This window comes from Heptranchias perlo, chromosome 8, assembly GCF_035084215.1.
Source record: "Heptranchias perlo isolate sHepPer1 chromosome 8, sHepPer1.hap1, whole genome shotgun sequence".
Classification (NCBI taxonomy): Eukaryota; Metazoa; Chordata; class Chondrichthyes; order Hexanchiformes; family Hexanchidae; genus Heptranchias; species Heptranchias perlo.
The window spans coordinates 75,138,734-75,150,748 of NC_090332.1; the positions used below are offsets into that span (position 1 = coordinate 75,138,734).

General features: G+C 44.7%; 1 protein-coding gene across 3 annotated transcripts in view; it reads left to right on the top strand.

Annotated features, from left to right (window-relative positions):
* Positions 1 to 12,015, top strand: part of sash1a (SAM and SH3 domain containing 1a) — a 98,334-nt gene that overhangs the window by 47,748 nt on the left and 38,571 nt on the right. For all 3 annotated transcript variants that reach the window (XM_067989336.1, XM_067989338.1, XM_067989337.1), the window contains exons 8-9: positions 2,563 to 2,664; positions 5,056 to 5,185. In XM_067989336.1, the coding sequence (XP_067845437.1) occupies positions 2,563 to 2,664; positions 5,056 to 5,185 (232 nt within the window). The remainder of the gene's footprint in view (positions 1 to 2,562; positions 2,665 to 5,055; positions 5,186 to 12,015) is intronic.

Consider the following 12,015-nt stretch of genomic DNA (forward strand, 5'->3'; position numbering starts at 1 on the left):
CCCCCTCCCGATAGCCCCATCAAAGAAAGAAGCCAGTCTTCAGCCAATTCGACTCGTTCCACGTGATATCAAGAAATGGCTGAGTGCACTGGATACAGCAAAGGCTGTGGGCCCCGACAACATCCCGGCTATAGTGCTGAAGACTTGTGCTCCAGAACTAGTCGCGCCTCTAGCCAAACTGTTCCAGTACAGCTACAACACTGGCACCTACCCGACAATGTGGAAAATTGCCCAGGTATGTCCTGTCCACAAAAAACAAGACAAATCCAATCCGGCCAATTACCGTCCCATCAGTCTCCTCGCAATCAGCAGCAAAGTGATGGAAGGTGTCATCGACAGCGCTATCAAGCGGCACTTACTCACCAATAACCTGCTTGCCGATGCTCAGTTTGGATTCCGCCAGGACCACTGTGCTCCAGACCTCATTACAGCCTTGGTCCAAACATGGACAAAAGAGCTGAATTCCAGAGGTGAGGTGAGAGTGACTGCCCTTGACATCAAGGCAGCATTTGACTGAGTGTGGCACCAAGGAGCCCTAGTAAAATTGAAGTCAATGGGAATCGGGAAAAACTCTCCAGTGGCTGGAGTCATACCAAGCACAAAGGAAGATGGTAGTGGTTGTTGGAAGCCAATCATCTCAGTCCCAGGACACTGCTGCAGGAGTTCCTCAGGGCAGTGTCCTAGGCCCATCCATCTTCAGCTGCTTCATCATTGACCTTCCCTCCATCGTAAGGTCAGAAATGGGGGTGTTCGCTGATGATTGCACAGTGTTCAGTTCCATTTGCAACCTCAGAGATAATGAAGCAGTCCGTGCCCACATGCAGCAAGCCCTGGACAACATCCAGGCTTGGGCTGATAAGTGGCAAATAACTTTCGCACCAGACAAGTGCCAGGCAATGACGATCTCCAACAAGAGAGAGTCTAACCACCTCCCCTTGACATTCAACGGCATTACCATCGCCAAATCCCCCACCATCAACATCCTGGGGGTCACTGTTGACCAGGAACTTAACTGGACCAGCCACATAAATACCGTGGCTGCAAGAGCAGGTCAGAGCCTGGGTATTCTGCGGCGAGTGACTCACCTCCTGACTCCCCAAAGCCTTTCCACCATCTGCAAGGCACAAGTCAGGAGTGTGATGGAATACTCTCCACTTGCCTGGATGAGTGCAGCTCCAGCAACACTCAAGAAGTTTGACACCACCCAGGACAAAGCAGCCGGCTTGATTGGCACCCCACCACCACCCTAAACATTCACTCCCTTCACCACTGGTGCACTGTGGCTGCAGTGTGTACCATCTACAGGATGCACTGCAGCAACTCACCAAGGCATCTTCGACAGTACCTCCTAAACCTGCAACCTTTACCACCTAGAAGGACAAGGGCAGCAGGCACATGGGAACAACACCACCTGCACGTTCCCCTCCAAGTCACACCCCTCCCGACTTGGAAATATATCACTGTTCCTTCATTGTCGCTGGGTCAAAATCCTGGAACTCCCTTCCTAACAGCACTGTGGGAGAACCTTCATCACACGGACTGCAGCGGTTCAAGAAGGCGGCTCACCACCACCTTCTCAAGGGCAATTAAGGATGGGCAATAAATGCTGACTTTGCCAAGGACGCCCACATCCCATGAACGAATATAAAAAAAAGTAACATCTACTCGCTTTTGATTAAGGTTATTTTACTAGCATTTTTTTCCTCTCACGGCTACTGAGTCAGAAGGTTCAAGCTCCACTCCAGAGACTTTCCTTGGGCTCGATTGTTTATTGAGTTTTCGTTGTTTATACCTATTTTTAAGTTCTGCCTTATGTTAACGAGATTGGCAGGAAATTTGGGTGTATATAGACATCGACAGAATGAGGGTAATTTCGAGTGCAACTTCTGAGTTGTGCCCCCGCAGGAAATTCCAGGCCCAAACACTTATACTTTACCACCAACCACCATTCCCAATCAAGAGGAAGGACCCATTTGGCAATCCTTCCTGACATGGCGAAGTCTAACCTTGCACAGCCAAATGCTCTTGGTCTTTGCTACAATTTTGGATCGCTACTAAAACAAAAACTTGCATTTATATCCCGCCTTTCATGCCCTAAGGACATCCCAAAGCACTTCACAGCCAATGGAGTACTTTAATTTGCACACAGCAAGGTCTCTCAAACAACGACGTGATAAATGAGCAGATCATCCGTTTTAGGCATTGGTTGAGGGACAAATATTGGCCAGGACACCAGGGAGAATTCCCCTGCTCCTTCGAATAGTGACGTGGGATGTTTTACATTCGCCTTAGAGAGGAGACGGAGCCTCGGTTTAACGTCTCATCTGAAAGATGGCACCTCTGACAGTGCAATACCCCCTCAGTGTGTCAGCCTGGATTATGTTCTCAAGTCTTTGAAGTGGGGCTTGAATCCACAACCTTCTGACTCAGAGGCAAAAGTGCTACCACCGAGCCAAGGCTGATAGTAATCGCTATTTGAGAGTCTGCTCTGTTTGTTTATTTTTTTTTCCTCCCAGGTTTTATTTCTTACAAAAAGGAACGTAATTCTGATTTATTTTCCAGCTCAAAGAATACGAGTGCCACAACAGGCTATCGCTGAGCATGGATTCAACTCAATCGGCAGGTGGAGCCCATGAGCCATGGGATGAGTCCTCCGATGGTGGTGTGAGTAAAGTCCGTTTACTGCTGTTAAGCTCTGGGCCCCAAAAACCCTCGGGGGACCGTGACCCCAGCAAATACCCTGGGATTGCGCCTGCTGGTGAAAGAAAGAAAGATTATAGCGCCTTTCATAACCTCAGTCCCAAAGCAGTTTACAGCAAATCGGACACGAAGAGAATCAAGGGATATGGGGATAGGGCGGGAAAGTGGAGTTGAGGTCGAAGATCAGCCATGATCTTATTGAATGGAGAGCAGGCTCGAGGGGCCGAATGGCCTACTCCTGCACCTGTTTCTTATGTTCTTAAGTACTTTCGAAGTGTAGTCACTGTTGTAATGTAGGGAAACATGACAGTGAATTTGCACAGAGCAGTGAGGTAAATGAACATATAATTTGTTTTATTGATGTTAGTTGAGGGATAAATATTGGCCAGGACACTGGGGAGAACTCTCCTGCTCTTATTCGAAATATTGCCCGAGGATCTTTCACGTCGACCTGAAAGGACAGACAGGGTCTCGGTTTAACGTCTCATTTGAAAGACGGCACCTCCGACAGTGCAGCACTCCCTCAGTACTACACTGGGAGTGTCAGCCTAGATTCTGTGCTCAAGTCCCTGGAGTGGGACTTGAACCCATGCCCTTCTGACTCAGAGGCGAGAGTGAGACCGACTGAGCCACAGTTGAGAGGGGTAATCTCAGCTACAGACCTTCACCGGAATATGCAGGGTCAGTGGGAGGTCACCATGTTGAAATGTCACGGGTGAAATCCCGTGCCATGTGGGGCAAATACCTCAAAATACCACTCAATGCGGCCTTGCTGCCCAGGATTGGGGAAGGGGAGGGGGGTATTGCGACTCTCACGAAATAGTTATGGCAGGAGTGCGCCGGAAGGACCAAGGAATTTCAACCTCCGTCTCTTGGGAGTCTGATAGTGAGAGGGTTCCTTATAATGAGAGAAATGTCCTCCACCTTTGCCCCGTCCTCCGCCTTCGCCCCGTCCTCTTATCATCGCCCCAGCCCCTCCCCCTCCTCTCCCACAATGTAAGCCTTTCTTTCCTTCTTTCTTTCTATTAGTAACGTGGAGACTAATAGTGGGATTTCAAATCACAACCATTCTCTCCGAGCACAGATGCTAAAACCAAGTGGGTTTCACATGTAGAAGTTCCGAATTAAATGATATCTTGTTACTGGATATCATTAATGATATCCAGTAACAAGAATATTTGGTATGATGACTGATCACGTCGCAGGTCAGAGTCTGAGTATTCTGCGACGAGTGATTCACCGCCCAATTCCGTAAAGCCTCTACAAAGCACTCGTCAGGAGTGTGATGGAATATTTGCCTGGATGGCTGGAGCTCCAACAACATTCAAGGAGCTCGATACTATCCAGGACAAAGCAGCCCGCTTGATCGGCAGCCCATCCACCAGCTCAAATATTCACTCCCTCCACTACTGGCACACCATTGCTGCAATGTATGCTACCTACAGATGCACGACAGCAACTTGCCAAGGCTTCTTTGACAGCATTTCCCAAACCTGTGACCTCTACCACCTAGAAGGACAAGGGCAGCAGGCACATGGGGACACCATCACCTCCAACCTCCCCTCCAAGTCACACACCATCCCGACTTGGGACGTATATTAACGTTACTTCATCGCTGGGTCAAAATCCGGGAACTCACTACCCAACAGCATTGTGCGAGGACCTTCACCACATGGATTACAATGGTTCGAGAAGGAGGCTCACCACCACCACCACCTCAGGGCAGCTAGGGATGGGCAATAAATGGCGGCCTTGCCAGTGACGCCCATGTCTTGAGAATGAATTTTTTAAAAGATATAGCTGTGGTTCAATATGGTTACAGATCTGTGGCTTACACACAACGCCCAGTTCATGATGATATGTTATTGTTTGGTAACTGGCTGTAAAGGGTGAGTATTTGGTGTCTCAGCATCTCCCATTGTCACATTTAACAAGGACAGAAATACAGGAACTGCAAAACAAGATGCTGGCAAAGTCAGACTTAGCATTTTCAGCAGTGTGGTTAAATGATCACATTTTTAAACTCCTGCGCACTTTCATTGTTAGATTCACCAAACAAAATACACTTGCTTAAAACTCGCCATTGACTGATAGAACCTATGTCTCTCCACCCTGAAGTTCCCTCTAATCTGTAATATTTGGTTTATGTAAGCCCACTTTTCTGTTTGCTTCACCGGGACACCTGTGACCACTTATTTAAAGCCCTAATGGCTGCCACCATCCACTCCCCGTAGTCCTAGTACTCTTTAACATCGGGAGTGGGTGTACACTTCACAGTGGGTCTCATTCTGTGAATCAGGTAGAGTTTGACAAGCCCACCATATTTATTGTAGATTCCACTTCTATCCTGTTTAGATATGGGAGCAGTTGGATGATGAAGTCCAAGAGGTGAAGTTTAAGAGGCTGCACAAGCTGGTTTCTTCAAAACGCAGAGCGAAAAAGAAACTGATTAAAGTGGAAGAAATGAAGAATATATCTTCTGGAGGTAAGCTGGAGTACATTCCAATCCGGCCTCACTATAGTGTGAATAAATTGTGCAATAGAGCATCAATTCAATGTGAATAAATAGTCTGATTAATAATCCAAATCTTATACTGAGATCAAAAGTGGACGCAGCATTGACCCCTGGACTTCACCACTTTTAACCCTTCTCCAATCTGAGCAGCACCGATTTACCCCTAACTTTGTTTCCTGGCCTTCAACTAACTTTCTGTCCATGTTGCTACATTTCCTCTTATACCATATTCCTGAATTTTCTAGCGCGCATCTTCTGCGACACTTTATCGAGAGCCTTTGGAAATCCATATACACTACATCTACTGCATTCTTTTGTCGATCCAATTGGTCACTTCCTTAAAAGAAAATCTCTATTGAACCTGTCAAACATGACATGCCTTTAACAAATCCATGCTGGCTATCTTTGATTAACCTTTGCATTTATAAATTCTCATTAATTTTTCCCATTATGGATTCTATGTGTTTGCCCTCAATTGACGCTAGACCAGCTGGTCTATCATTGGTCAGTTTATCCTTTGAATACAGATGTTACATTGGCTTAACTCTCCAGTCCTACAGCACAATGTAGGATTGAAAAGTTGTGGCCAAAGCTTCTGCTATCTCCTCTCTGACTTTATCCAGCCGAGGGTACAGCCATCAGGGCTCAGTGACTGATCCACCTTGACTTCTGCTCATTTTTTCAGAATCAACTCCTTTTCTCCAGTTATCTCTGAACAATTGTTCTGGATCCTCCTCTCGTACACCTACATTCTCACTTTAACCATTGTATAAAAAAAGATGCAAACGTGAAATATTGTGTGTCATATTTTAGAGTATCGCTATGAGAGAGTGAAAAGTAGGAACTAACCCTGAGTTTGGGAAGACCTCCAAACTCCCACTCCCCCTCCAAGATTTCAATATTTGCTTCTTAAAAGGGGCTTAAGGGCTTAAAGTTGCTGACCCTCCTCCCTTTTGGGTTAGTTCCCTTCTGTCATCTGTAACTTTTTACTGCAACCAGAGAAATAATGGTCCATTGACCAATTGTGTGTCCACAGCAGAGAGCGAGTTCAAAGGAAGCGCAGGTTGGACACAAGGTTACAGCACTGATTTGCTGATTCACCAACTCACATTCTCTTTGAATGTGAATGCCCTGCTTGGGATCATTGAATCAATTATATTACCCTATAGATGTTGGAATTTCTTTGAGCACATGCAGTGACACCCAAGTCTCCACCCTGCATCCAAGTGTGTGTAAGTAATTGGACACCAATCCTGCAGCTAGGTTTTGTTGGATGCTTGCTTTGGGGCTCACCATTACAGATGTTAGTGTTACAATACCTTAACTTAAAAAACGAAATAAAGACTTGCATTCATATAGTGCCTTTCATGACCTCCAGACGTCCTAAAGTACTTCACAGCCAGTGAAGTACCTTTGAAGCGTAGTCAATATTGGAACATAGGAAAAGCAGAAGCTAATTTGCGCACAGCAAAGTCTCACAAACAGTAATGAGATAAATGACCAGATTACCTGTTTTAGTGATTTTAGTGATGTTGGTTGAGGGATAAATATTGGCCAGGACACCTGCTCTTCTTCGAAACATCTACCTGAGAGGGCAGACGGGTCCTCAATTTAACATCTCATCCGAAAGACGGCACCTCTGACAGTGCAGCACTCCCTCAGCACTGTATTGGGATTATCGGCCTAGATTATGTGCTCAAGTCTCTAGAGTGGGACTTGAATGCATGACCTTCTGATTCAGGGGCGAGAGTGCTACCTGAATAACTAGGGCAGTAGAGAAGGCTTGAAACTAAATAGAGAGGGGGAGGGTTCAGGTGAGGCGAAGTTTAGATTGACAAAGAGAAAAGACAAGGAAGTAGTACAGGAAAGTGATGGGGGTAATGATAAACAGTGTGTGTCAGGAAGGGACAGAGCGTACAAACATAAGAGTGCACTAGCAATTGGGGCCAGGGTAGGAAAGAATGGGAAAAAGACAAAATTAAAGGTTCTTTATCTGAATGTGCACAGCATTCGTAATAAGATAGATGAATTGAAGGCACAAATAGAAACAAATGGGTATGATCTCGTGGCCATTACAGAGACGTGGTTGCAAGGTGACCAAGGTTGGGAGCTAAATATTCAGGGTTATTTAACATTTCAGAAGGATAGGAAAAAAGGTAAAGGTAGTGGGGTAGGTCTGTTAATAAAGGATGAAATTGGTATAATAGTGAGAAATGATCTTGGCTCAGAAGATCAAGATGTCGAATCAATTTGGGTGGAGGTAAGAAATAGCAAGGGAAAGAAATCACTGGTGGGAGTAGTATATAGGCCCCCTAACAGTAGCTACACTGTAGGGCAAAATATCGATCAGGAAATAAGGGAGACTTGTAAAAAAGGTAATGCAATAATCATGGGCGATTTTAACTTTCACATAGATTGGACAAATCAAATTGGCAAAAATAGCCCTGAGGAGGAGTTCATAGAATGTATTAGGGACTGTTTCTTAGATCAATACGTCGGGGAACCAACCAGGGAACAGGCCATTTTGGATCTGTTAATGGGTAACAAAACGGGATTAATTAATGATCTCAAAGTAAAGGATCCCTTGGGAAGCAGTGATCATAACATGATAGAATTTCACGTCCAGTTTGAGAGTGAGGATCTTGGGTCTGAAACTACTGTATTATACTTAAATAAGGGCAATTATAAAGGAATGAGGGCGGAATTGGCTAAAGTAGACTCGGTAAACAGATTAGATGGTATGATGGTGGATAAGCAGTGGCAAACATTTAAAAAGATATTTTATGACTCTCAACAAAAATATATCCTTGTGAGGAGGAAAGACTCTACAAAAAGGGTGAACTAACCATGGCTAACCAAGGAAGTCAAGGATGGTATCAGGTTAAAAGAAAAAACGTTCAACATGGCAAAGATTACTGGTAAGCCCGAAGATTGGGAAAACTTTAAAAACCAGCAAAGGATGACTTAAAGAATAATAAAGAGGGAGAAAATAAATTATGAGAGTAAACTAGCAAGAAATATAAAAACTGACAGTAAAAGCTTCTACATGTATATAAAAAGGAAGAGGGTAGCTAAAGTAAACATTGGTCCCTTAGAGGATGAGACTGGGGAAATAATAATGGAAAACAAGGAAATGGCAGAGGAATTGAACAGATATTTTGTATCTGTCTTCACAGTAGAAGACACTAATGACATACCAATAATAGTAGAAAATCAAGGGGCAAAGGGGAGGGAGGAACTAAAAACAATCACTATCATTAGAGAAAAAGTACGAGGTAAGCTAATAGGTGTAAAGGCTGACAAGTCCCCTGGACCTGATGGCTTGCATCCGAGGGTCTTAAAGGAAGTGGCTACAGAGATAGTGGATGCATTTGTTATAATCTTCCAGAATTCACTAGATTCTGGAAAGGTCCCAGCAGATTGGAAAACTGCAAACGTAACACCCCTATTCAAGAAGGGAGTGAGACAGAAAGCAGATAACTATAGACCAGTTAGCCTAACATCTGTCATTGGGAAAATGCTAGAATCCATTATTAAGGAATTAATAGCAGGACATTTGGAGACTCATAACACAATCAGAGAGAGTCAACATGGTTTTATGAAGGGGAAATCATGTCTGACAAATTTATTAGAGTTCGTTGAGGAAGTGACGGGCAGGGTGGATAAAGAGGAACCAATGAATGCAATATATTTGGATTACCAAAAGGCATTTGATAAGGTGCCACATAAAAGATTATTGCACAAAATAAGAGCTCATGGTGTTGGGGGTAATATACGGGCATGGATAGAGGATTGGCTAACTAATAGAAAACAAAGAGTCAGGATAAAAGGGTCATTTTCAAAATGGCAATCTGTAACTAGTGGGGTGCCGCAGGGCTCAGTGCTGGGGCCTGAACTATTTACAATATATATCAATGACTTGGATGAAGGAACAGAGTGTCTTGTGGCCATATTTGCTGATGATACAAAGATAGGTGGAAAAGCAAGTTGTGATGAGGACACAAAGTATCTGCAAAGGGATATTGACAGGATAAGCGAATGGGCAAAAATTTGGCAGATGGAATATAATGTGGGAAAATGTGAAGTCATCCACTTTGGGAGGAAAAATAAAAAAGCAAAATATTATTTGAATGGAGAAATACTACAAAATGCTACGGTACAGAGGGATCTGGGTGTCCTCGTACATGAAACACAAAAAGTCAACATACAGGTGCAGCAGGTAATCCGGAAGGCAAACGGAATATTGGCCTTTGTTTCTAGGGGGGTGGAGTATAAAAGCAGGGAAGTCATGCTACAACTGTACAGGGTGCTGGTGAGACCACACCTGGAGTACTGCATATAGTTCTGGTGCCCTTATTTAAGGAAGGACATACTTGTATTGGAGGCATTTCAGAGAAGGTTCACTAGGTTGATTCCGGGTATGGAAGGGTTGTCTTATGAGGAAAGATTGAACAGGTTTGGTCCATACTCATTGGAGTTTAGAAGAATGAGAGAAGATCTTACTAAAACATACAAGATTCTGAGGGGACTCGATAGGGTAGATGCTGAAACGATGTTACTCCTCATGAGGGAATCTAAAACTAGGGGGCATAGTCTCAGAATAAGGGGTCGCCTGTTTAAGACGGAAATTAGGAGGAATTTCTTCTCCCAGAGGGTCGTGAATCTTTGGAATTCTTTACCCCAAAAAACAGTGGAGGCTGAGTCATTGAATATATTCAAGGCTGAGTTAGACAAATTTTTGATCAGCAAGGGAGTCAAAGGATATGAGGAAAGGGCGGGAAAGTGGAGTTGAGGTAAAAATCAGATCAGCCATGATCTCACTAAATGGCGGAGCAGGGTCGAGGGGCCAAGTGGCCTACTCCTGCTCCTATCTCTTATGGTCTTATGGTCTACCACTGAGCCACTGCTAACACTGACAGGTAGAATATATGGCCTGATGCAGTGTGGGCCTGCATGTGAAGCTGGAACAGGACTGTATGGTTGTCGGTGCTTTGAATGTGGCCACAGACGGTGTAGCAGTTAGGAACATAGGAACAGTAGTAGGCCATTCAGCCCCTCGTGCCTGCTCCGCCATTTGATAAGATCATGGCTGATCTGTGATCTAACTCCATATACCTGCCTTTGGCCCATATCCCTTAATATCTTTGGTTGCCAAAAAGCTATCTTTCTCAGATTTAAATTTAGCAATTGAGCTAGTATCAATTGCCATTTGTGGAAGAGAGTCCCAAACTTCTACCACCCTTTGTGTGTAGAAATGTTTTCTAATCTCACTCCTGAAAGGTCTGGCTCTAATTATTAGACTGTGCCCCCTACTCCTAAAATCCCCAACCAGCGGAAATAGTTTCTCTCTCTCCACCCTATCTGTTCCCCTTAATATCTTATAAACTACGATCAGATCATCCCTTAACCTTCGAAACTCTTGAGAATACAACCCCAATTTGCGTAATCTCTCCTCGTAACTTAACCCTTGAAGTCCAGGTATCATTCTAGTAAACCTACGCTGCATTCCCTCCAAGGCCAATATGTCCTTCCGAAGGTGTGGTGCCCAGAACTGCTCACAGTACTCCAGGTGCGGTCTAACCAGGGTTTTGTGTAGCTGCAGCATAACTTCTGCCCCCTTGTACTCCAGTCCTCCAGATATAAAGGCCAACATTCCATTTGCCGCCTTGATTATTTTCTGCACCTGTTCATGACACTTCAATGATCATTGTACCTGTACCCCTAAGTCCCTTTGGACATCCACTGTTTTTAAACTTTTTAACCATTTAGAAAGTACCCTGTTCTATCCTTTTTTGATCCAAAGTGGATGACCCCACATTTGTCTACACTGAATTCCATTTGCCACAGTTTTGCCCATTCACCTAATCTATCAATATCGCTTTGTAATTTTATGTTTTCGTCTACACTGCTTACAATGCCACCAATCTTTGTCATGATGTGGAGATGCCGGTGATGGACTGGGGTTGACAATTGTAAACAATTTTACAACACCAAGTTATAGTCCAGCAATTTTATTTTAAATTCACAAGCTTTCGGAGGCTACCTCCTTCCTCAGGTGAACGATGTGGAAATGAAGTCGCATTTATAATTCACAGAACAATGCTTGGTGATAACAGACAGTTTTTTCAACTGCCCGTTGCCAAGGCAATCAGTGTGCAGACAGACAGGTGTTACCTGCCAGGTCTCAGAATATACAAATCACCAAAAAAAAAACAACAAACAAAAAAAAACAGAGATAGAGAGGTAGAAACATAGAAAAGACAGCAACTGACCCGTTATATTAAAAACAGATAACATTTGTTCGCTGGTGGGGTAACGTGTAGCGTGACATGAACCCAAGATCCCGGTTGAGGCCGTCCTCATGGGTGCGGAACTTGGCTATCAATTTCTGCTCGACGATTTTGCGTTGTCGTGTGTCTCGAAGGCCGCCTTGGAGTACGCTTACCCGAAGGTCGGTGGCTGAATGTCCTTGACTGCTGAAGTGTTCCCCGACTGGGAGGGAACCCTCCTGTTTGGCGATTGTTGCGCGGTGTGGGGATGGCCATCGTGAGGTTGTCCGTGGGCTTGCGGCAGAGTGAGGTGCTGAGGTGCCCGTCTTTGATGGAGCCAACACACCCGGACGTCCTATCGTATCAGGCAACGGAACCCTGTGTGAGAACCTCTCTGGATACATCGAGGGCATCCTGAAACCCATCGTACAGGGAACCCCCAGCTTCTGTCGCGACACTACAGACTTCCTACAAAAACTCAGTACCCACGGACCAGTTGAACCAGGAACACTTCTCACCACGATGGACGTC